The sequence below is a fragment of the Hemitrygon akajei genome, chromosome 2 (assembly GCF_048418815.1).
Source record: "Hemitrygon akajei chromosome 2, sHemAka1.3, whole genome shotgun sequence".
Taxonomy (NCBI): domain Eukaryota; kingdom Metazoa; phylum Chordata; class Chondrichthyes; order Myliobatiformes; family Dasyatidae; genus Hemitrygon; species Hemitrygon akajei.
Genome location: NC_133125.1, coordinates 35,682,588 through 35,710,184, shown reverse-complemented (window position 1 = coordinate 35,710,184; position 27,597 = coordinate 35,682,588). Strand labels below are relative to the sequence as shown.

Sequence of the window (27,597 nt, the reverse complement as noted above, 5' to 3'; positions counted from 1 at the left end):
CCCATGTAAACAAGAATACTTAATCAAACAAGATATTTACAATATTATCAGATATTAAAATGAACAACAAAATCGATGAAAGATAGCACGCTACAGGGTAGACAAACAGTCAATGTGTGAAAGACCACAAATTGCAAATAGAAAACAAAAGAGAAAAAAACAATAATAATAATAAAATAATAGTAATAATAAATAAGTAATAAATATTGAGAACATGAGATGAAGAGTTGTTGAAAGTGAGTCCATAGAATAGGTTCTGAGAACAGTTCAGTGATGGGGTGAGTGAAGTTGCATGAAGTTCTTTCCTTTGGTTCAAGATCCTGATGGTTGAGTGGTAATGACTGTTCCTGAACCTGGTAGTGTGGGTCCTGAGCATTGTGTACATTCTCTCTGATGGCAACGGTGAAAGGAGAGAAGGCCTGGATGGTGGGGGAGTGGGGGGGGGGGGGGGGGTCCTTGATGATGGATGCTCTTTTCCTTTGACAGTGCTCTGTGCAGATATGCTCAGTGGAGGTGAGGGCTTTACTCATGATGAACTGGGCTGTATCCACTCCTTTTTGCAGGCTTTTACATGGAATGGCATTGGTGTTTCTATTTCAGGCCATGATACAACCAGTTAATCATCTATTATGAAATGGTGGAGCAGACACGATGGGCCGAGACTATAAATGCTGGTATTTAGAGCAAAAAACAAACTGTGAGAGGAACTCAACGGGTCACACAGCATCCGTGGAAGCAGGCAGGTTGACACTTCATGTTAAGACTGTGCATTAAAACAATCTGCAGAGGAATGATGATGATTATATAGAAGTAAGAGGAATGAGTGAAACAGAGACTGGCGTTGATGGATGGAATCAGATGATGGGCCCTGGTGGTCAGATGGAAATGCTTGGGTGCCCTCTATGAATGTCAAAACTGTTGGGCGCCTTTCCACATGTGAATGCAAAAATCTTCTCAACTATTGTAATTTCTCATTTTGTCAGCAGAGATATTCTTGACTTCTGCAATGCAGCAGTGAGCAGCAAGGTATCATATGAGGCATTTCTCAGCAGAAACAGCCAGTAAGGATTGAGAGCCAAGGTTTCTGACTGAGAGTGATTCTGACTTAGGAGTTATGTTACCAAAACTATGTTTAACAGGTCTATAGATAATCTTGCAGCTCTTCACCCTTACCCCGATATTTATCACATCAATTTGATTCTAGAAATCTCAGCATCTTAAAAGCAATTTACACAACCAATCATCAGATTCCAATCATAGTGTGGAAGGCTATTATCACATAGAATGAACTGTAAAGGTTGGGCACCTCATTGTCACTATTTGAGATCCTCCAATTTATGATACTTTACTAGTTACACCTACTGAGGAGGGGTTAGAAATATTTTGGAACATATTGCTAAGCAAAAAAGATTAGTAGCAGTTGATGTTGCAAGCCTCCCCCCAGTGCTGGGCTAGTATCATCCTGTCCTTACTATGTTTCATCTCTTTGAGCTCTTTACACGCAAACACTCACAGACTCAGAGTTGTTCCAAAAACATGCCAGGGTGAAAACTCTTAAATCATGTGTGTTTTGCAATAGTATGCTAACATTCATTTCCAACGTGCCAAGAACATCTTACAACTGTGCCAGTGAATCAGTCCAACCCAACTCTCTCCATTTCTCTTGTTGATGCTTGCCAGCATTAGAAAGCTACAAGTACCTAGAAGTCTATGTTGGAGATTATGAGATGGCTTAATATAAGATTTTTGATGCTGAAGCACTTCTTGGTTCAGTTGGAAGATTAACACCATTGAATTGAGGTGGTGCATTTAACTATTAACACATTTCCATTTTTTAATCTAAGTACAAGTTCAAACACGAACTGAAGGTGTTGAAGGCTGTGATTCCCATTGTAGCACAGTCCATAGTTCTCTGTTGACTGATTATTATATACCTCTTCCAGACCTTACCCGTCTTTATTCCTGAATCCTTTTTTGATTCTCTTGACTCTATTTTTATCCTCTTATATATGGAAAAATAAAGCATCCTTGACTGAATAAAGTTCATCTCCAGAAAGTTAAAAATTTACCAAATTTTAGGTTTTATTATTGGGCAGTTAATATACAGAATTTTACATTTTGGTTATATTATATTAATCATGAGGACTGTCTGGGATGGGTTTCTTTAGAAGCTAACTCTGTTAATAAATTTTCTATTATCTCTCTTTTGGAATCTTCATTTCCTTTATCTTTAAGTAAAATAACTGAAAATGTGGTAGTTAAACATACCTTGAGGATCTGGAAATAATTTAGAAAATACTTTGGTTTATTGAGATTTTCCCTTTCTAGTCCCATTTTTCTTAATTATTTTTTAAGCCCTCTATGACTGATGTAGTTTTTAAACAATGGGATAGATTGGGTATTAAATGTTTCCAGGATCTGTTTGTTGGAGGAAGTCTTTCTTCATCCGAACAACTGTCAACTAAATATAGTTTACCAAAAACCCACTTTTTTCCGTATTTACAAATTAGAGACTTTCTGCGATCTCAATTAAATACATTTCCCAAAAGTCCTGATAAGAACTTATTAGATGAAATTCTTAATTTGAAACCTTTTTATAATGGTTCAATGTCCAATATTTATGATATGTTGATGGGAATGAGAAATGATTCTTTCAACAAAATCAAAAATCTTTGGGAACAAGATTTACAGACTTCAACTTCTGAAGAAACTTGAAATGAAATTTTTAAACTGGTTAATACTTCATTGTTATGTGCCCATCATTCCCTCCTACAATTTAAAATAGTCCATAGGGCTTATACGACCAAGGATAAGCTATCTCGTTTTTATATGGATATATCTCCCTACTGTGATAGGTGTAACAATGGAGAAGCTTCATTCATTCATATTTTTTGAACATGCCCAAGTCTTGAAAAATATTGGAAGGAAGTATTCCAAGCTTTTTCTGTACTTTTTAGAGTAAATTTTAAGCCTAGTCCTTTTACCGCCTTATTTGGTATTGTTGGAGGGAAAGATGTCATTTTGAAGACATCTGATTTGCACATTCTGGCTTTTATCTCTCTTATGGCTAGGAGGGCGCTCTCGCTTAAATGGAAGGACTCTACTCCGCCTAATCACGCTCAGTGCTTACGGGATGTTATGGCATGCTTAAACGTAGAAAAGATTCATTGTTCAATTTCTGAATCTAACCAAGATTTTCAAAATTTGTGGGGACAGTTTTTGAATTATTTTCAAAACCTTTGATTTCCCATTGAAGTATAGATGCTGGTTAATAGCATATTTCACTATCTGATAAGGTTTTTCCCCCATTTTTTCTTTACCAAACATCTTTGGCTTTGGTAGTGGGGTTAGATTTTATATATACCGTATATATATATATATATATATATATATATATACATACACAGACACAGACACACACACACACACACGCATAAATTATTCATATCTCAACATACGAATCAATCTAATTTACATGAATATAGGGTAAGGAGTTCGTTAATGTGATGCAAATATAATGTATTTGGTAGTATTATATCTTTCTTTTGTTTTATAATATGTATTTTCTTGAACTCTGTATTCTTCTAAGTAGAAATTAATAAAAAATACTGAAAAGAGACTGATTATGCCTCTGCAATTCATGACATAATTGTACAATTGCCTCTCTCTTGACTTACAGCCTGTGAGGACACATCCTCAGTCATCACTCAGAGAGGTTCCTGGGCTTTCAGGCATTATTGACGGCAGAATGATGAGTGGAAACTGCTAACTCTCCTGGCATGCATTCTGTTTCAGAAGGTGTTTCAAATAGCAAGCACCACAATCTGAAGGCAACCCAATTAACTTACAAATGGGCCTGAGTACAGAGGCTGAGTAAAACCATTTCACTTGGATTGAGTTCACATTTAATTTATAAGTTTTCTTTTACAAATCCATCTTACTCAGCCTCTGTACCCATCTTCTTCAATGAATGCTAATTTTCATCACTGCAGTCCTCAATCTAAACTAGAGCATCAATTAAACTTCCACTTCTCCTTCACCACTATGTAATCCATGTTTCTTAGGAGCCTAGTGTTGCTTACGACTATACCTTGTCTTTGTTCTCTTATTTTATTGGATAGGAATCAGTTCCTGACTACATTGCTAATTCATCACTTCCACCAGATCCCATACAAGTACTGTATGTCCAGTATGTATTCCCTTCTCCTGAAGTCAGGATTTCCCCTTGCCCCTAACAATATTCGCTTAATTTCTCATAAGTTATAATTTACTCCTAACACTCCATCTAAGACCCAAAATTCAAACATGAACTGAGACCCAATCTTTCACGTTCAATGCATCACTCTGTCATTTTTACTGTAACCAGTGTAATAACATCATCAAACATATCTTCTTCTATTATGACTTTCAGTAGTATGAACTCAGCATTCTCTTCATGTTATCCTTATTCATATTCATGGGCACTTTTTCCAAAACACAAATTCCATATCAGTCCAAATACTAGAACACAGATTCAGATTGATTTAGTTGTCAAATGTACATCAAAACATACAGTGAAATATTTCATTTGCATTAACAACTGATCCAAACTAAGGCTGTGCTGGGGACAGCCCACGAGTGTCGACAATGCTCAGCAGAACACAACAGAAAACACCAAAAGCAACAAAATAAAAACAGCAAAACAAGCCCCTTTCCTCCCGTCCACCCACCCAGCCACACACAACGACTGTCCTCCATCCAAGGGCACTGTGCACTTCATGAACTGGAGTAGGTCAAGCTCAGCACCATTCCCAAGGACATTTAGGGATGGGCATTAAATGCTGTCCTACAGCAAAGCCAACATCCCATAGATAAACAAACAACTTAAAAGATGCAGCACCCAATCTTTTGCCTCCTCTCTTCCTTACATGAAAAGACCTCAAATATTCTTTTGTTGTACAACAATGATTGATTTATATTTTCAACACTATTATTTATTTCATTTTTGGAATGTGGGAGGAAACTGGAGCACCCGGATAAAACCCACATGGACACTGGGAGAATATACATCCTCCTTACAGACACGGTGGAACTGAACCTGGGTCGTTGGCACTGTAATAGCATTGCCGGAACTGCTAATGCTGTTATGATGGAAACTTTATACATTTGGAACATCAAATATACGTTTCGTGATGCCCTTGTAAAGTATTCTATTCAATTAGAAAGGGTGGCCTTGTCATTTAGACAGCATACCACTTTAAGTTTCCTTCTCAATCTGACATACTATCTCTTTGAACATCAATATAAGCTTGGGAAATAGCACATCTTCATTCCGTGAGGTCATTTAAAACCTTCTACCATCATCACTCTTTTGCTGTTTATTCATTCCTGTTCTCTACCCTTTCACAAATCTTTCTTTTCATTTTTCCCTTTCCCCATTCTCACCAGTTTCCCAATCTCCAAACTATTTAAACAGTTAAATCTTTAACAATTTAGTTTGATTAAAATGCCAACAATGCCACCTATCAACTCAGTTTTACTCCTCATAAATCCTGCCTGTTTCTTGTTTCCAGAATCAGAATCAGATTTACTATCACTAGCATGTGACGTGAAATTTGTTAACTTAGCAGCAGCAGTTCAATGGAATACATAATCTAGCAGAGAAAAAATACTAATAATCATAAATAATCAAATAAAATAATAATAAATAAGTAAATCAATTATGTATATTGAACAGATTTTTAAAAACATGAAAAAACAGAAATACTGCATATTTTTTTAAAAAGTGAGGTAGTGTCCAAAGATTCAATGTCCATTTAGGAATCAGATGGCAGAGGGGAAGAAGCTGTTCCTGAATCGCTGTGTGTGACTTCAGGCTTCTGTACCTCCTAAATGATGGTAACAGTGAGAAAAGGGCATGCCCTGGGTGCTAGAGGTCCTTAATAATGGACACTGCCTTTCTGAGACATCACTCCCTAAAGATGTCCTGGGTACTTTATAGGCTAGTACCCAAGATGGAGCTGACTAGGTTTACAACCTTCTGCAGCTTCTTTTGGTCCTGTGAAGTAGCTCCTTCCATACCAGACAGTGATGCAGACTGTCAGAATGCTCTCCACAGCACAACTATAGAAGTTTTTGAGTGTATTTGTTGACATGCCAAATCTCTTCAAACTCCTAATGAAGTATAGCCACTGTCTTGCGTTCTTTATAACTACATTGATATGTTGGGACCAGGTTAGGTCCTTAGAGTTCTTGACACCCAGGAATTTGAAGCTGCTCACTCTCTCCATTTCTGATCTCTCTGTGAGGATTAGTATGTGTTCCTTCGTCTTACCCTTCCTGAAGTCCACAATCAGCTTTTTCGTCTTACTGACGTAGAGTGCCAGGTTGTTGCTGCGGCACCACTCCACTAGTTGGCATATCTCACTCCTGTACGTCCTCTTGTTGGCACCTGAGATTCTACCAACAATGGTTGTATCAGCAAATTTATAGATGGTATTTGAGCTATGCCTAGCCTCACAGTCATGTGTATATAGAGAGTAGAGCAGTGGGCTAAGCACACACCCCTGAGGTGCACCAGTGCTGATCGTCAGCGAGGAGGAGATGTTATCATCAATCTGCACAGATTGTGGTCTTCCAGTTAGAAAACCAAGTATCCAATTGCAGAGGGAGATACAGAGGCCCAAGTTCTGCAACTTCTCAATCAGGGTTGTGGGAATGATGGTGTTAAATGCTGAGCTATACTCGATGAACAGCACCCTGACATAGGTGTTGGTGCTGTCCAGGTGGTCTAAAGCCGTGTGGAGAGCCATTGATATTGTGACTGCCATTGATCTATTGTGACGATAGGCAAATAGCAATGGGTCCAGGTCCTTGCTGAGGCAGGAGTTCAGTCTAGTCATGACCAACCTCTCAAAGCATTTCATCACTGTTGATGTGAGTGCTACTGGGCGATAGAAATTCCATTTGTAACTTCTGAGTTGTTTTGCTTTAGAATTGGCTGCAGAGGGGCAACCCCCAAATAAAATGCATAGAAACAAGGAAAGTGTTAAAAGAACTCACCTTGGAAAAGGACAGCTAATACACTCATCTTTGCTTGGGCCAATGCATTTAACACAATTGGGATGACAGTTGTGGCAATTTCCTGCATCATCAACATATTGACCTAGAACAATAATTAAAAAAAGGTGAAGCAAAATGTGAGAACATCACACACAACCTGATAATATTTGGGTATGTGTATTCTTTCAAATCTTAAGCTTTTGTATTGCTAACACAGCATGAAACTTGATTCTAAGGACATATTAATATAATAAAGCTATGATGCAAATAATATTTTAAAATTAACTATGCTGTATATGTTGGAACTTCAGATAAAATAACTAATGCATAACAAAAATCTGCAAGTTGCTATGCAAAGTTATGGCCATGAGAAAAGGAATGCATTATGAAGGTTGAGAGAGAGTAAATAGCTCTTCTGATGTTTGAACACTGCATGAACTGCACTAAACTCTAGTTGTTCTCATTGTGTGACTCAAAAATTACACAAGTGTGATCTTGTTTAAGTTAAAGTCAGCCTTAGCTTATTGATAGCATTTTCATATTTTTCTAATCCAAAAGGTAATCTGCTGGATCTAAAGCAGTAAAAAAAAGTTGCTTCATTTGCTGCCAGGTGGTGTAAACAAATTTTTACGCCATCAAAATCAGTATTTTCCCATCAAATTTCTTTAAAAAGCTGATGCTGAAAATGAAATATAAAAATGGAAAATACTGCAACATCTAACAGGTCAGTCCACATGATGTTGACCCATTGAGTATTTCACAGTACTTTCTGCAATATAAACAGCAATGCCAATTGGATGTTGACCGAATGTAGGCTTAAGAAAAAAACACCTTTATTACTCTAACATTCTATTCATACCAATTCATACCAGTGTTTTTTACTTTATGCATAGAAACTCTTGAGTTACACATTATAAACCATGGTGCGTGAATACTAAGCATAAATGGATGTTTTGCAAACAATCAGTGTTCCACTTGTAGCTATCATTACATGGATTTGCTTTGGAAGGAGAAACGGAAGCAGAGTGAATGGTTGAAGTCCAAGGTCCTTTGTCCAACAAATGATTCTAATGAAGGGTCTCAAGCTTGAGACATTAATTCCTTTTTCTTTTCAGGGGTGCTGCCTGACCTAGTGAGATGTGTAGCATTCTCAGTTTTTACTTCAGATTTCCAGTATTTGCAGTTTTTCTTGTTTTTTTTTGTGATTTTTTTTTTTACTTGCATTACTTCATGCTAAATATTATCACACAACTATCAAATCAAAGAATTGTTTCTAATAAAGTAAAATCTGTGCGTGAGGCCAACAATAACATATATATGCAGAGCCGTTAGTTTGCAAACAACACCCATGAGACTTCACTGATGTAAAAGAAGAATACATGTTAATGCCAAGAAGGAAATGTTAGCAATCTTTTTACATACATTTCTTCAGAGGTAGGATTTAAAATAATATATGCTATTAATTATGAAATTTATCCACTCAGTTTAAGTATTAGAAATAGACTGATTTCATCAATTGCAGCATAAAGAAAATGACTGAGGAAACACAGACACGTAAGTACCTATTTCCTTGTTCTTTTGCACCATTCTTTGGTTTCTTTTTGTGGTTTCTCATCTAGTAATGGTGGAGCCCAAGGCTGAAGAGCCAAGTACACACATTTCCTGCAATCAGTCCCACTCACAGTCAATGTAAAATTAATAAAGGCTGTTAACTACACCAGGGAAGGGAGGTTTTCTGGCTCGCTCGCCCCATTTATGACCTTTTTCAGATATTGACCATTAAGAATTATATCTTACGATACACGTATGTCTCACACACTCAGACGCAGACCATATGCACTGATTTCCTTTGTCCCAAAAAAAGAACAATTGAGGCATGCAGTCAAGGCATTTTATATAACAATTAATTTAAGTAATGTGATACAACTAAGGCATAAAACAACAGTTAAGACTGGTGGAAAGCTTGGATGTTAAAAGGTACTAGCAAAAGAGACACACAAATGTGTAAGCACATGAAATTCTGCAGATGCAAGCAATCTAGAGAAAAACACAAAATGGTGGAAGAACTCAGCAAGTCAGACAGCATCTATAGAAATATATAAACAGTCAACGTTTTGGGCTGAGACCTTTCTTCAGGGTCCTTCGTTCAAACAAATGTGAAATTTTGAATTCAAGTTCTGAATTGTTCTCTGAGAGGAAATGTCCAATTCCTGCAACAGTCCAATTTAATTGAAATATTATATTTATTATAATGAAGTTGTTGGTACTCTTGAACTGTTTTGATTTACAGACTGGACAACTGGAAAACAATTGAAAATATTTACTCCAAATTCTAATATTTAACTACCTGATGATCACTAATGATTTGGATGATAACTGCATTTATATGCTAGAATTGGGGCTACTTCTACACAAGAGAAGTAAAATAAAATGTAAGTCATATTCAAAATAATCAGCTTTTCATTATGATGATTCCACTGTTTCTGATCAGATCGTACCATTAGTAGGAAGCACCATCCTGACTCAAAATCTTTTCTGAGCTATCAAAAGGATGGTTCCTCTATTCTATTAAACTCTAACTATATGTCATACATTTAGGGCCAAAGAGAGCTTCTTGTGTCAGTCTATCATGATACCCAGCACCTTTAGAAAAGTATGTATAAAGCTAAAATTTTGCATAATTCTCAAAGATTTCTGAGCTTCGTATTAGTGTCTAAGTGGTTGCAAGATCCCAATAATAACTCACTAGAAAACATGATGTGGGGTACAATATACACCAATTGGCATCTTGGGCTAGTACCACAATGAGATTTGGTGCACGTTATGTTTACACAGATACTGGAAGAAAATGTAAGGAGTCTGTTTTTTCCCAACTTCATGCACAGTAACTGCAAGTTAAAACACCCTCTGGAAGGTTATCAGAGCATTTGTACCCAGCAATCTTTTGAAAATTTCCAACTAAAATATAAGTATTTTGATGAGACTAAAAACATCAGTCTTTAAATAAAAATGAGGACACTGCTTCATCAGTGTATGCTCTCAAATTACTTATCAATCTAATTTTATAAGATAAATATACAACAATTAAAAACAATGTTCTCTGCTTGTGGATACACAAAGAATATTATTGTTTCATTTGAAGTGCAGTCTAATAAACAACAAGTGTGCACAGTTCCTTGTGCTCATTTCAGAGTCGGAATGTACGGAGTAGGGAATCATGAAAATGTGCTGTACAGCTTTTGAGAGGAAAATATCAAAAACCATAAAGCAGGCCATTGCCAAAAATATCTGTCAATTTGCCATATTTGAACAATCAGAATGAGAATCAGAATCAGATTTACTATCACTGCATATAGCACGAAATTTGTTTTGAGGCAGCAGTACACAGCAATGCATAATAATTTTTAAACTATAAATTATAGTAAGAAACACATATATAAATTTAAATTAAGTAGGTAGTGCAAAAAGAGAGCAAAAAAAGTGAGGTAGCAACATCTTCACAGACCAAATCTCCTTAGACCGCGAATGATATATAGCTGCTGTTGTGCCTTCTTAGTAACTGCATCAATATGTTGGACCTAGGATAGATCTTGAGAGATATTGACACCCTGGAACTGAAGCTGCTCATCCTCTCCACTGCTGATCCCTTGATGAGGACTGGCGCGTGTTCTCCCGACTTCTCCTTCCTGTAGTCCACAGTCATCTCCTTGCTCTTACTGACGTTGTGTGGCAGGTTGTTGTTGTGACACCACTCAACCAGGGGACTGATGTCGCTCCTCTACATCTCCTCATCGCCATCTGAAATTCTGCCAACAGTAGTTGCGTCATTGGCAAATTTATATATGGTGTTTGTAGGTGTAGAGAGAATAGAGCGGTGGCTAAACACACGTCCTCGAGGTACATCAGTGCTGATTGTCAGTGAGGAGATGCTATTTCCAATCAGCACTGACTGTGGTCTCCCAGTGAGGAAGTCAAGGATCCAGTTGCAGCAAGAGGTACAGAGACCCAGGTTTTGGAGCTTGTTGATTGGAACTGAGGGTGTAATTGTGTTGAATGTTGAGCTGTAATCAATAAACACCAACCTGACGTAAGTATTGCCACTGTCTAAGTGATCCACGGCCATGTGGAGAGCCAGTGAGATTGCATCTACTGCAGACCTATTGTGACAATATGCAAACTGTAGCAGGTGAAGGACTTTGCTTAGGTCGGTGTTAATGCTGGTCATGGCCAACCTCTCAAAGCACTTCATCACAGTAGATGCGAGTGCAACTGAGCGATATGTTTGAGGCTGCTCTCCCTACTCTTCAGCACTGCAATGATTGTTGCAGTTTTGAATGATCTCTGAACTCTGCAGTGAGAGATTGAAGATGTCCTTGAGCACTCCCGCCAGTTGGTTGGCACACATTTTCAATGCCCTACCGATCACACCATCAGGGCCTGATGCATTGTGAGGGTTCACCCTCTTGAAGGACATTCTGATGTCAGCCTCCAAGACAGAGATCATAGGGTCACTAGATGCTGCAGGGATTTGCATGGGTGTTGTTTCATTCTCCCTTTCAAAGCATGATTAAATCAACAAAATGTTAACTCTCATACTTTCTTATTCACATTATACATAAATCTATGTGATTATAATGAACTAAAGAAAGCACCTAGTAATAAATAATAATTATTATATCCATTAGTATATTTCAGTAGTTCACACTTTCATGGACATTTATCTTTTTAAGGTAGCAATTGATATAATTCCAGTGGAAAGGGCAGCATTTCTGCATTTGGAGTTTGATACAAACATAACAGAGTTGAATTTGTTTAATTGCTGTCCTGACGAAGGGTCTCGGCCCAAAACGTCGACAGCGCTTCTCCCTATAGATGCTGCCTGGCCTGCTGTGTTCCACCAGCATTTTGTGTGTGTTGTTGTTTGAATTTCCAGCATCTGCAGATTTCCTCGTGTTTGAATTTGTTTAATCTTACATATTATTTGCCCATACATTCTTCCCTTGAATTGATATTTCTAAATCTAATATGGAAGTTAAATTTCTTTCATTATTTTTGTTCTTTCCATCTCCTGTCCTTTCTAGCACTTAATCTTAACTTTCTTTCCTACTGTTGTACCATCTCTGTATTTTGTTGCAACTCTTGGCAATGAGAACATGGAAAACCTACAGCACAATACAGGCCCTTTGGCCCACAAAGCTGTGCTGTACATGTCCTTACCTTAGAAATTACCTAGGGTTATCCATAGCCCTCTATTTTTCTAACCTTCTGAATTAAGTTGATGAGGTCATTGTGACTAGATTATGTGATTTAGGAGAAAAATATTAAAATAACAATAACATTATTTTTGTAAATTTTCAAAACATTTTGAGAAACTGAGTTACAAAGAAAGGTTGAATATGTTAGGAGCATAGACAAATGAGGGGAGATTTGATAGAGGTATATAAAATTATGATGGGTATAGATAGAGTGAATGCAAGCAGGCTTTTTCCACTGAGGCTAGGGGAGAAAAAAATCAGAGGTCATGGGTTAAGGGTGAAAGGGGAAGTTTAAAGGGAACATTGGGGGGGCTTCTTCACACAGAGAGTGGTGGGAGTGTGGAATGAGCTGCCAGATGAAATGGTGAATGCGGGCTCACTTTTAACATTTAAGAAAAACTTGGACAGGTATATGGATGAGAGGGGTATGGAGGGATATGGTCCAGGTGAAGGTCAGTGAGACTAGGCAGAAAAATGGTTCAGCACAGCCAAGAAGGGCCAAAGGGCCTGTTTCTGTGCTGTAATGTTCTATGGTTCTATGGTATAACAAAATAGAATAATATCAGGTTAAAGTATAGTTAAATAGGTCACAAGTACCAGAAGTGATAGCTAGATGGCAGGCTATAAATTAAAAAAGACTTAGGGAGGGGTTATGAATAGAAGTTCGAAAGCAAGGTCACACGTGGAGTAGTGCTGAAACCAATATTTATACAATTCACATTAACTATTTAGACACCATGATCAATAACACAATGACCAAAACTTGCCAGTAAATTGCCTGGTATAAGCATGCACGTTTGGAACAACAGCATATGGACATCCAGATGTGGAAGTCTGAAACTTGTGGGCATACTCTACCAAGTGAATCTTTCAGCAATTGGCTGCTGTTGACTTTCCCACCAATAGCAGGGTGGTAGGACAATCAGTGAGGCATTAATAGATACGTCTGAGAAGACGTGCTGCAGGAAAATGAGTGGGTGCAAATTTGTCAAATGGATTGTCAGATGGGCTGAGATATCTCCTTTGTCTTAAGGAAATATTTTTAAAAGCTCACACCCTCCCCTCAGCCATCTTGTCAAGATACTTAAGGATGTTATAGCTTTCAATTAAATAATTTCACACTCTTTTAAATGTTGCAGCTGATCAATCATGCCCCATAAGACAACCTGCCCTTTGCAGATACTAGTCTCAAAAACCTCTTCTGAATTGCTCCCAATTTATTAGCAACTTCTCACTTAATGTCAATAAAACCAAGGATATGACCATTGACTACAGGATGAGGAAACTGGAGGTCTATGAGTGAGTCCACATCAGGGGGATCAGAGGCAGAGAGGGTCAGCAACTGTAAATTCTTTGGTGTCATCATTTCAGAGGACCTGTTCTGGGTCCATTACAAGGAAAGTACAGCAGTACCTCTACTTTCCAAGAAGTTTGCAAAAGTTCAGCATATAATTAAAAACTGACAAACTTCTATAAATGCACAGTGGAATGGACACTGACTGGTTGCATTACAACCTGGAATGGAAACAACAATGCCCTTGAATGGATACAGCCCGCTCTGTCACAGATAAGCCCTCTCCACCACTGAGCACATCTACAAGAAGCACCATTGAAGGAAAGCAGCATTCATTATCAAGGACCCCCATCATCCAAGACATGCTCTCTTCTCATTGCTCTCATCAGACAGGAGATACAGAAGCCTCAGGACCCATACCACCAGGTTCAGGAACAATTATTACCCCTCGCCCAGCAGGCTCATGAACCAGAAGGGATAACTTCACTCAACTTCATTCACCCCACAACGTATGCACTCATTTTCAAGGACTTTTCATCTCATGGTTTCAATAACTTATTATTTTTCTTTTTGTATTTGCACAGTTTGTTGTGTTCTGCACACCTGTTGTTGTCCTTCATGTTGTGTGCGGCTTTTTGCTGAGTCTATTGTGTGTATTTGTATTTATTGGGAATGCTCACGAGAAAATGAATCTCGAGGTAGTAGTGGTGCCACAGTAGTGTAGCAGTCAGCGTGACCTAGTGCAGCTTGGGGCATCAATCCTGGCATCCTCTCTAAGGAATCTGTATGTTCTCCCTGTGGAATGTGCGCGTTTTCTCCAGGTGCTCTGGATTCTTCCTCCAGTCAAAGGTTAGTAGGCTAATTGGTCATTGTATTGTCCTGTGATTAGGCTAGGGTTAAATCGGGGGTTGCGGGCTGTACAGGTCGAAGGCCCAGAAGGGCCTATTCTGCGCTGCATCCCTTAATAAAAATAAAAATAAATGTGGTTAAATATATGTACTTCGATAATAACTTTACTTTAAGGAGTCTAATACTATAATAGTGCTCCAAATTTCATCTCACCAATGCACTGAAGTGCTGAAATAAGGCTTGTGCTTGTGTTCATTTTTCCTAGCAATAACCAACAGCATTCTGCTACTGTTCTTCAATCTGTTCCTCACTGTACCCTTGTACTAGTCATCTGACACTAGGACATCCATGGCTCCAGACTCTTCAGAGTTGTGCAGTCTCTCACCATTGGAAAAATGTTTGCTTTTTTCATTTTCTTGCCTTAATGGTTAATTTCACATTCCCTGCATTATACTCCATTTGATAACCAGTTAAGATCCCCTTTGAAGCATCCTTAAGCCCATTTCAAAATTAATTTTTAATTCAATTTTTTATCAACAAATTGCAAAGTTTGGCACCTCTATCTAACTAAGTTGCAAAGTTGAACCCCCTGCACCAATCTAAGAGGCACACAATCAGAAGTTGATCTAGTGTTTGTTTTCTTTTGTCCAAGCTATCTTCTGATAAATTTCAATGTGTTACTTCCTGCATAATGAGCCTATATTTTCTGCAAGAACTTTCGAAGTGGCTCCTTATCAAATACTATGTTATGAAAATCTCAGTATATCCATGTCTCTACAGCACGATACTTCACAGACTTTCCTCGATTATTGTGAATTTGTTTGTGTGAACAGGCATTGTGATTTGAATAAGTTGTTTCCTCCTCAAACTAAAGAATAAATTAATTCTATAAAACAACTATACAGGGTTTACAAGCTTTCATGATTTATTTACCAAGAACTGTAAGATGCAGAATCAAATATAATCATCAAAAAGGTGGCTCTTGAGCAGAATAAGATTTCTACAGAAGCTTCTACACCTAAAATGTATCTCCCCATAAAAAGTCAAGTCCAATAATTGTATCCCATTCACTGAGAACCATTGTCAAACTAAAGAGCTAACATGACATTAATCATTTGTTTCACCTGTTAATGTACAAGTATTTAAATGCATTATTACTTAAAATAAAGTCAGGGTCCATTGTTAATAGCATAGATATTTGCAATGTAATATTTAAGAAATGAGGGGGAAAATAGACCTGTTTAACACCGTTAATAGTGGGAAAGGGAAAGTGTTTGACAAATTTGTTAGAGATTTTCTGTTGTTATGTTAAAATAAGAACAACACAATTGAAGCGGTGCTTCGGGTTTTAACAAGGCTTTTGATAAGGAGCCACACATATGGTTATGGAACAAAATTAGAGCAGAGGTTATTGAGGATAATATTCTGGTACAGATTGGGGATTAGTTAACGTATAAAACAACAAGAGTAAGTGTGCTATATTTGAGAGGGAAGAGTATGACAAGCAACTGCTTTAGGGATTGGTGATGGCGTGGCCTTTCACAATTTACAACAGCTCCTGAGATTAGGGAATCAGATGTGAAATATCCACATCTGCTGATGATATAAAACTGGCCAACTGTATATAGTGTGAAGAGGATAAGAATGGCTTCAGGGGGAAGATGTGTGAAGGGGGATGGACATGACAGATGTTTATGAAACAATAAGGCATCCCCCTTAATAGGGAAAGAAAAGCATGATTGGTCTGTTATAGGAGGAGAGATTCAAAAGATTGGGTCAATACTCCTTAGAATTTAGGATAACAATAGATAATCTTATCAAACTTCTAATGTGGCTTGACAAGGATATACTCCCTTGTAGTATGTACAGTATATACATTAACTAATCCCCAAACTGTACCTCTGTATAATCCTCATGTCCATGCTCCAATTTTGTTCAATAGCCATAAGTGTGGCTGCTTTTCAAAGCCTTGTTAAAACCCAAAGTACCACTTCTATTGTATTGTTCTTATTTAATGTGTTAAATACAACTACAGAAAATCTCAAAAAATTTGATAAACACAGTTTCACTTTCCCCAAATTTGTATTGGTATAAACTGGCTTATAGTCCATTTTCTCCCTCTTTATTTATTAGATATTATATGTTACAAATATCAATGCTAATAATAGACCCTGAGTTTATTTTAAATAATGATGCATTTAAATTGCATTACAGTGGATTCCAGTTAATTAATCAGGGCAGCTGCTTATTTGGGACAACTCTTCAGAACAAAAACTAATCCCTTCATTTATTTGGGACACTATGCCATTCATTTGGGACTGGAGACTATTGCCAAACAATTTCTAACTAGTGTCAGTCGTGTGAACTAGTGCGGCCATTAGGCATTACACCGTGCCTAGAGCGAAAGTTTTTAAAAATATTATCAGTTGCATGTGTTTGTGTTCAAAAAGCTGTGCTTTTTGTCACTGATGGTTGGTGAGAAAATACCAGCAAGAAAATTGTTTTTTTTCCCCACCACCCCACTGCGATTCCAAGCATTCAGGCTTGGAAATGTCAGTCAGAGCTGAGAGGGAAAATGAAACGATTTCATTATTTCAACTAGTTACTTGGAAGAATTTGAAAGTATCGACAGCCATCTTGCATATTACAAGTAAAATGAAGATTCAGAGAATGCAATAATCGAAAGCATTGAAGCTAGCCCAGTGTCTGAACTAAATTTGTTCATTTATAATCAATCAAAAGAGCACCACGGTGTTTTGGTTGTCTGTCATATCTGTCAATGATGGTAAATCTAATGTGGGAGAGTTTTTATAAGTAAAAAATCCATTGCACGGGGACAGTTCCATTCTCTTCTCCTCTGAAGTCCGGGTCCAGTGTACAAGTAGCCATTACAAACTGAGCTCTTGCAGTGGACAACCATGACTTCCTCTGTGCCTTATCACGTCCTTCCTTCTCCATGAAGCATTACAGAACCACTGTCCTGGTTGCTAGATCTCACTGCTGATCTCATCTCCCAAGTCGGCTGAAGCTGACTTCACACGCTAGGACAGGCATGAAGCCCACCAGGTGCTCTCAGCTGGTTTAGCCGCCTGTCAAAGCAGTGTACCAGAGTGTGGCCGTTGTTGCATTCAAACAGCTTCTTAGAGTCACAGGTGAGACAGAGCTAAGTGACTGGGGATCAAAGGTGAGTGAGCTACCCCAGAAAGGATATGACAAGCTTCTTCACCTGAGGTAAAATGGCTCCCCAGACACCCCATACATGGCAGTGTACACTGGAAGAACACTCCTGTCGACAACTCTCAGAAATACACAATTTTATAGTACTGTAGTACTATTGGTAGAGTTCTAACTTGTTCTGTATTTCATTTAAATACACAATTTGTTACTCAGTTAAATATAGTTTGACTTTTTTTAAAATACCTTTTTAATTATTTTCATGAAACTTCGGCTAATTGGGGCAGCTGCTTAATAGGGGCAAAATGTACTGGCCCTGATGTGTTCCAATTAACAGGATTCCTCTGTATTTCATACTTCACAGCCCCCACAGAGATCTAATGCAAAAACTCACCTCTCGGAATGCTCCTTTTGTGTGAATTTAGTTTATGATTTTTTAAATTTTTGCCACCAGTGTTCTTCATTTTGTTTCAAGTCAAAAGCTGCTTGAGGAGTAATATTGTTGGCAAAAGGATTCTAACAATTGCATCCAACTAAATTTTGGTAGAAAGTAGGAAAAGCAAAGTTGATTAGCATCCTGATCACTGGCTTTTGCCAATGATTCCAAATAGGAATAGTGCAAGATAATGTTCTCGAGCAGATATGGATGCAAAATTACTAACCAATTGTGGAAAAGAGTGCCATTGCTGAAAATGTCCCATAAATTGTTGAAATCTCTGTTGACTCTGGAAATCTATGGTTTAATTGAATGATGGAATACTGTTCCCTGAGTGCACATTGAGACCATTGGAACAAAGCAATAGACAGGATAGTGAAGTCAGAATGAAAGTGAAACTGCAGAATAACATCAATTAAAGTGTACAAAATATAACAAGCTACAGAAAGCTGTAAAATTTGTCAGCTCCATCTTGGGTATTACCCTGTGTAGTAGCCAAGACATCTTCAAGGAGCAATGCTTCAGAAAGGCAGCTTCCATTATTAAGGACCACCATCACCCAGGATTTGCCCTCTTCTCATTGTTACCGTCAGGAAGGAGGAACAGAATCCTGAAGGCACACACTCAGCGACACAGGACAGCTGCTTCCCCTCTGCCATTCGATTCCTAACTGGACATTGAACCCGTGAACATTACCTCACTTTTTTTCTAAACATTTCTGGTTTTGCACTATTTTTACCTACTCAATGTAATTGATTTACTTATTTATTTCTATATTATCATGTGTTGCATTGGACTGCTGCCGTTAAGTTAACAAATTTCGTAAAAATATGCTGGTGATATTAAACCTGATTCTGATTCTAAAAAAAGGTTTGAAGAATTAGAAATTTAAGAAATGTTCTCAAAAACAAGATCATCATAAAAAAAATACTGGAGTTGGCAAGTACACAAATATTCAAGGTCACTTACCAGTTCCAGTCTAGTTTTGGACATAAGATGAGTAATCTTAGCAAAGTACCTTGTGAGTCAAGTATTTGTTTATGTGTTAAACCATCGTGTTGGTTCTTGATTAGGGATCAAGGTTGCTTACAACACTGCATATTTTAATAACTATTCTGGATTAGATTGATACAAAATGCCTGTAGGCATATTTTTTGCTTTTTTTGAAAAACATACCGTGGAAAATATTCATCAAGTTCATTCTTTGCTGGAGGGTAATTACAATTTAATGTTTAAAACAATCAGCATTTTGGAAGCTGTACTACAGCCAATAATTAACTTGGTTTATGTTCATATGCATTAACGTTCACTCTCAGGTTTAAGGTCTTTAGTGCTACCAGAAGAGATGCTCAGACTATGGAACTGGTTGCTCATAAAATGCTCAGGTACACATAAATTAACCCAAGGTATGTTGAGGGCAATAAACAATCTATTGGAGGAACTCAGTGGTTCAAGCAGCATCTGAAGAGAGAAAGGATTTGTTGATGTTTTGGGTCAAAACCTTGCCTTAGGAGTCAGACTGGAAGGGATGATAGCCAGTATAAAGAGGGAGTGGCACAACGAAGGTGGACTGAGAAGGAATGACGGACAATGGGCAGGGAGTAGAGGGGGAGCTATGGATATGGGTTTATTGGAAATAACTCTTAATTTTAACAAATCATTCAGATTACAGTAAATAGTGCAATTTCTTTTAAGTTGCCATTTCATTTGTTTATTTTATTGTTAATACTAATGGAATCCTTACTTATAAAACAAAGAAAATATATTTCTTTTGAGTACTGGATAACACAATTCCAGAATGCCTTAATGAATTAGAAAAAAATATATAATTATATGTGAAATTGGGAGTGCATTGGATGTCATTAGAAACAACAAGGAGTTTATTGATGAGTATTTTGGTTGTGATTTATAGTATGTGGTTTTAAACTATAATATTGAGAAGATGGCTACAGAACTGAAAATCACTAGTCTCAGCTATCCACATTAGTACACAATCTGGTCTTGTGGTAATATAAGGTAATCCTCATTTCATCACACTTCAGATTGCAAATTGAATTCATGTGCAATATTGTTAACTGAAATACACCTAAAGCTGATTTTCAAGTTACCCAGCTAGGGTTGAATACAAATAAGCTTTAAAATCTTCCTGTAAAGGTATTATATCACTATTAAAATACACATCACTTAAAATTTCCAGAAAATGAATTCATAATGTCAATTTTATTTTATAATACATTGCTTTATTCTGTCATAGGATCCTGGAAAAGACATTTGTTGGCTTAAGTACAAGCTACGATGCTCAGTTGAATTCCCGAAATGCTGTAATTCCTAACGTAAAAGTAGAAGATTTGCTGAGTAGAATTTTCCAGGGTTTTTAAGACAATGATTACGAAAGGCAGATGGGCAGGATGGAGATATGTCTCTACCAAAGGAGGTGAAAGGCCTCTGCTAGCCTGTAGGTCATGCCAGGGCAGGGTGTAGCACCTGCTTAGCCCCCAATCAGGGTGATATGAAGCCATGGGAGCAAGTGGTGGATGGTGCATCTATCACAAGTCCTGCTTATGTGATTACAGACACCAGGCAGACAATCTCTGAAGAGCAATCATGATCATGGGACAATGATCATCAACATCATTGGTTGTGGTACATGTAGGTACCAATGACATAGGTAGGAAAGGGGAAGAGGTCCTGAAACGAGAGTATAAGGAGTTAGGAAGGCAGTTAAGAAGAAGGACCGCAAAGGTAGTAATCTCGGGATTACTGCCTGTGCCACGCGACAGTGAGAGTAGGAATGGAATTAGGTGGAGGATGAATGCGTGGTTGAGGAATTGGAGCAGGGGGCAGGGATTCAAGTTTCTGGATCATTGGGACCTCTTCTGGGGCAGGCGTGACCTGTTCAAGAAGGGCGGGTTACACTTGAATCCTGGGGGGACCAATATCCTAGCGGGGAGGTTTGCTAGGGCTACAGGGCAGACTTTAAACTAGTAAGATGGGGGGGCGGAAATCAATTTGAGGAAACTATGAGAGAGGAGGTTAGTTCACCAGTAGAGCAAGTAAGTAGACAGTGTGTGAGGGAGGAAAGGCAGGTGATGGAGAAGGGATGCGCTCAGCCCGAAGTTGTAGGGGAGAAGAAAGATAAGGATAATAAATTTGAATGCATTGCTAGGGATGAAAAGAGAGGAGGAGGTGGAGAGTATCTTAAATGTATCTATTTTAATGCTAGGAGCATTGTAAGAAAGGTGGATGAGCTTAAAGTGTGGATTGATACCTGGAATTATGATGTTGTAGCTATTAGTGAAACATGGTTGCAGGAAGGGTGTGATTGGCAACTAAATATTCCTGGATTTAGTTGCTTCAGGTGTGATAGAGTAGGATGGGCCAGAGGAGGAGGTGTTGCATTGCTTGTCCGAGAAAATCTTATGGCGGTGCTTTGGAAGGATAGATTACAGAGCTCCTCTAGGGAGGCTATTTGGGTGGAATTGAGGAATGGGAAAGGTGTAGTAACACTGATAGGAGTGTATTATAGGCCACCTAATGGGGAGCGTGAGTTGGAAGAGCAAATGTGTAAGGAGATAGCAGATATTTGTAGTAAACACAAGGTGGTGATTGTGGGAGATTTTAATTTTCCACACATAGATTGGGAAGCTCATTCTGTAAAAGGGCTGGATGGTTTAGAGTTTGTGAAATGTGTGCAGGATAGTTTTTTGCAACAATACATAGAAGTACCGACTAGAGATGGGGCAGTGTTGGATCTCCTGTTAGGGAATGCGATAGGTCAGCTGACAGATGTATGTGTTGGGGAGCACTTCGGGTCCAGTGATCACAATAGCATTAGCTTCAATATAATTATGGAGAAGGACAGGACTGGACCTAGAGTTGAGATTTTTGATTGGAGAAAGGCTAACTTTGAGGAGATGTGCAGGGATTTAGAGAGAGTGGATTGGGTCAAGTTGTTTTATGGGAAGGATGGAATAGAGAAATGGAGGTCATTTAAGGGTGAAATTATGAGGGTACAGAATCTTTATGTTCCTGTTCGGTTGAAAGGAAAGGTTAAAGGTTTGAAAGCGCCATGGTTTTCAAGGGATATTAGAAACTTGGTTCAAAAAAAGAGGGATGTCTACAATAGATATAGGCAGCATGGAGTAAAGGAATTGCTCGAGGAATATAAAGAATGTAAAAGGAAACTTAAGAAAGAGATTAGAAAAGCTAAAAGAAGTTACGAGTTTGGTTTGGCAAATAAGGTGGAAGTAAATCCGAAAGGCTTCTACAGTTATATTAAAAGCAAGAGGATAGTGAGGGATAAAATTGGTCCCTTAGAGAATCAGGGTGGTCAGCTATGTGTGGAGCCGAGGGAGATGGGAGAGATTTTGAATGATTTCTTCTCTTCGGTATTCACTAAGGAGAAGGATATTGAATGGTGTAAGGTGTGGGAAACAAGTAAGGAAGTTATGGAACCTATGACAATTAAAGAGGTGGAAGTACTGGCGCTTTTAAGAAATTTAAAAGTGGATAAATCTCCGGGTTCTGACCGGATATTCCCCAGGACCTTGAGGGAAGTTTGTGTAGAGATAGCAGGAGCTCTGACGGAGATCTTTCAGATGTCATTAGAAACGGGGATTGTGCCGGAGGATTGGCGTATTGCTCATGTGGTTCCATTGTTTAAAAAGGGTTCTAGAAGTAAGCCTGGCAATTATAGACCTGTCAGTTTGACATCAGTGGTGGGTAAATTCATGGAAAGTATTCTTAGAGATAGTATTTATAATTATCTGGATAGACAGGATCTGATTAGGAGTAGCCAGCATGGATTTGTGCGTGGAAAGTCATGTTTGACAAACCTTATTGAATTTTTTGAAGAGGTTATGAGGAAAGTTGATGAGGGTAAAGCAGTGGATGTAGTCTATATGGACTTCAGCAAGGCCTTTGACAAAGTTCCACATGGAAGGTTAGTTAAGAAGGTTCAGTCGTTAGGTATTAATGCTGGAGTAATAAAATGGATTCAACAGTGGCTAGATGGGAGATGCCAGAGAGTAGTGGTGGATAATTGTTTATCGGGATGGAGGCCGGTGACTAGCGGGGTGCCTCAGGGATCTGTTTTGGGCCCAATGTTGTTTGTAATATACATAAATGATCTGGATGATGGGGTGGTAAATTGGATTAGTAAGTATGCTGATGATACTAAGGTAGGAGGTGTTGTGGATAATGAGGTGGGTTTTCAAAGCTTGCAGGGAGATTTATGCCGGTTAGAAGAATGGGCTGAACGTTGGCAGATGGAGTTTAATGCTGAGAAGTGTGAAGTTCTACAATTTGGCAGGAATAATCCAAATAGAACATACAGGGTAAATGGTAGGGCATTGAGAAATGCAGTGGAACAGAGAGATCTAGGAATAACAGTGCATAGTTCCCTGAAGGTGGAGTCTCATGTAGATAGGGTGGTGAAGAAGGCTTTTGGAACGCTGGCCTTTATAAATCAGAGCATTGAGTACAGAAGTTGGGATGTAATGTTAAAATTGTACAAGGCATTGGTAAGGCCAAATTTGGAATATTGTGTACAGTTCTGGTCACCGAATTATAGGAAAGATATCAATAAATTAGAGAGAGTGCAGAGACGATTTACTAGGATGTTACCTGGGTTTCAGCACTTAAGTTACAGAGAAAGGTTGAACAAGTTAGGTCTCTATTCATTGGAGCGTAGAAGGTTGAGGGGGGATTTGATAGAGGTATTTAAAATGTTGAGAGGGATAGATAGAGTTGACGTGAATAGGCTGTTTCCATTGAGAGTAGGGGAGATTCAAACGAGAGGACATGATTTGAGAGTTAGGGGGCAAAAGTTTAAGGGAAACACGAGGGGGTATTTCTTTACTCAGAGAGTGATAGCTGTGTGGAATGAGCTTCCTGTAGAAGTAGTAGAGTCCAGTTCAGTTGTGTCATTTAAGGTAAAATTGGATAGGTATATGGACAGGAAAGGAGTGGAGGGTTATGGGCTGAGTGCGGGTAGGTGGGACTAGGTGAGATTAAGAGTTCGGCACGGACTAGGAGGGCCGGAATGGCCTGTTTCCGTGCTGTGATTGTTATATGGTTATATGGTTATCATATGACATAGCACATAACGATGATGATTATGAAAGACAAGTGACAAAGTTCCAATTTAGGACAATGTATAACAGACAACATGTTCAAATCACTTGTTATCCTTGTCCTTGTAGATGGAGCTGATGGGTGAAAGAAAAAAAGTGGTAGTGCTATTGAATGTATGAAAGGTGGTGGATATTAGCAAGCCAGCTGCTCTCTGTTGTGGGTTGATTTGCTTGAATATTGTTGCAGGTGCATTCACCCAGATAAGTAAAGGGGATTCTACCTCACTCCTAGTATGACCCATTGATTTTGGATATTCACGAAAACGACCACCTGCAAACCTGCTCCATTTCAGTTGAGCTTTATAGTGAGGGGTATAACGAAAGTAATGCCACTGAATATTACAGTGAGTGGACAATAACTTTCAGAGTGAGGAAAAGATAGCAAAACACTTTCAATTCTCATTGTCTGCTACTTTGTATAGCATGTGTGCTACTTTTCCACTGTCAGCCTATACTAAGTATTGTCAAAGTATTCCTGTAAGTATGCAAAGACGGATTCATTGGCTAAAGAAATTGAACATAGTGTACCCAAACAGCAAGAATCATGACTTCTGATCTCGTGTTGGATAACCGTCTATCACGAGGTCAGAAGTCACGGTGGCTGCTGTTGAACAATTGAAGATGGCTGATTTAGGGTAGTAATCTCGGGATTGCTGCCAGTGCCACGTGACAGTGAGGATAGGAATAGAATGAAATCTGGATAAATACATGGCTGAAGAATTGGAGCGGGGGCAAGCATTCAGGTATCTAGATCATTGGGACCTCTTCTGGGGCAGGTGTCACCTGTACAAAAGGGATGGGTTGCACTTAAATCCGAGGGGGACCAATATCCTTGCGGGCAGGTTTGCTAGAGCTGTTGGGAGTGGTTTAAACTAATATGGCAGGGGTTGAGAACCAGTATGATAGAGCTGAGGATGAGCCAGCAAGTTTTCAAGTAGATGATGTAATTTGTAATATGAATGTAAGAGGACAAGCCAGTGATTGGGTACAACTGCAGACAGAGCAAAGAGTTAAGGTTGTACCACAGAGGCAAAATTCATAAGGGCAAAGAAAGCAGGACTGAAGGTGTTGCATTTAAATGCACACAGCATTTGGAATAAAGTGGACAATCTCATGACACAATTAGAGATTGGTTGTTATGACATTATGGGCATCACTGAGTTGCGGCTGAAAGAAGGCCATAGTTGGGAGCTTAACATCAAAGGTTTTACTTTGTATCGAAAGAACAGGCAGGAAGGCATGTGGTGATATAACTCTATTGATAAGAGTTGGAATTACATCTTTAAAGAGAGGTGACATAGGGTCAGAAACCGTCAAAACTTTGTGGGTGAAGCTAAGGAACTGCGAGGGTAAAAAAAAACATTATGAGAATGATATATAGGCCTCCAAATAGTAGCCAAGATGTGGGGGTTGTGATAGCAAAGGGAGCTGGAAAGTGCATATAATAGGGGTAATGACACAATTGTAACGGGGGAATTCAATATGCAAGGGGATTGGGAAAATTAGGTTTGCATCGATTGCAAGAGAGGGAATTTGTTGAATCCTTATGATACCGCCTTTTTGAGCAACTTGTGCTTAACCCTCATAGGGGAAAAGCTATCTTAGATTGAGTGTTGTGTCAGAAACCCTGATTTTATTAGTCAGGAAACTTTAGGAGGCAATGATTGAGTTCATACTGCAGTTTGAGGGGGAGACATCACATGTATTGCAATGGAATAATGGGAATTTCAGAGGCGTGAGAGAGGAGCTTGCCCAGGTGGATTGGAGGGGGATACGTGGGATTACAGCAGAACAGAAATGGCTAAATAGATCACAAAGGGCAGAATAGACATGTCCCAAGAAGTTTTCAAATGGCAGAGCTAGGCAACAGTGGCTGACAAAGGAAGCTAAAGACTGCATAAAAGCCAAGGAAATGGCATACAAGGTGGCAAAAGTGAGTGGGAAGTTGGATAATTGGTAAGCTTTTAAAATCCAACAAAAAGCAAATAAAAAGCTATAAGGAGGGCAAAGATTAAATATGAGGGCAAACTAGCCGATAATATAAGCAGGATACTAAAAGTTCTTCAGTTATATAAAGAGTAAGAGGGAGGTGAGAGTTGATATTAGACCGCTGGAAAATGATGCTAGTGAGGTAGTAATGGGGGACAAAGAAATGGCAGATGAACTTTGCTTCAGACTTTACAGTGGAAGACACTAACTGTATGCCAGAGGTCCATGAGTGTCAGGGAGCAGGAGTGAGTGCCATTGCTATTACAAAGGAAAAGTGCTAGGCCAGCTGAAAGGTCTTAAGGTGGTTGTGTCACCTGGACCAGGTGGACAATATCACAGAGTTCTGAAAGAGGTTGCTGAAGAGGTACAGATGCATTGGTCATGATATTTCAAGAATCACTTGATTCTGGCATGGTCCCAGAGGACTGGAAATCCACTCTTTAAGAAGGGAAAAAGACAAGAGAGAGAAAATTAGAGGCCAGTTAATCTAACTTCAATGTGTTGGGTAAGTGTTGGAATCCATTATTAAGGATGGTGTTTCAGGTTCTTAGAGATTAATGATAAAATAAGTCAAAGTCAGCATGGTTTCTGTAAAGGGAAATCTTGCCTGACAAATCTGTTGGAATTCTTTGAGGAAGTAACAAGCAGGAAGGACAAAGGAAAGGCAGTGGATGTCACTTAATTGGTTTTTCAAAAGGCCTTTGATAAGGTTCCTCACATGAGACTGCTTAACAAGATAAAATCCTATAGTGTTACAGGAAATTATACTGACATGGACAGAGGACAGGTAGGAGGCAGCAAGTGTGAATAAAAGGGGCATCTTCTGTTTGGCTGCCAGTGACTAATGGTGTTCTTCAGGGGGTCAGTATTGGGAACACTACTTTTTCCAGATTGTTTGCCAATGATTTAGATAGTGGAATTGATGGCTTTGTGGCAAAGTTTGCAGATGAGATGAAGATAGGTGGAGATGCAGAGAGTGCTGAGGAAGCAGTGTGATTGCAGCAGGACTTAGACAAATTGGAAGAATGGGCAAAAAGTGGCAGATGGAACACAGTGTTGGTAAGTGTATGATAATGCATTTTGGTAATAGGAACAACAGTGCAATTATCTAAATAGAGTGAAAATTGAGAGGTGCAAAGGGACTTAGGAGACCTTGTGCAAGACTTCCAGAAGGTTAATTCATGTCGTCTTGTCCATACTGCGCCAACCGCTGTCGCTGGGCTATAAATGTGCAGTCCCTCATGCATGCAGTTGTAATTTAAATTATGGTGTTTAAGAGCAGCGACTTGAAAGTTTTACTGACAGCGGCAGATTTAATGTGTGGTGGCAGGGAGTTCCAAACTGGAATGGTTCTAGGGTACAGTGAGTAGCGGTAGCAGTCCTTGTTGGTCTGGATGGTCCTATAGTTCAGGGGTTGGTTTTGTC

At 38.8% G+C, this 27,597-nt stretch overlaps 1 protein-coding gene across 1 annotated transcript in view; it reads right to left on the bottom strand.

Moving 5' to 3' along the window:
• pcsk5b (proprotein convertase subtilisin/kexin type 5b) overlaps positions 1–27,597 on the bottom strand; it is a 327,069-nt gene that overhangs the window by 52,304 nt on the left and 247,168 nt on the right. The window contains exon 21 of the mRNA XM_073070138.1: positions 7,042–7,144. Within this exon, the coding sequence (XP_072926239.1) occupies positions 7,042–7,144 (103 nt within the window). The remainder of the gene's footprint in view (positions 1–7,041; positions 7,145–27,597) is intronic.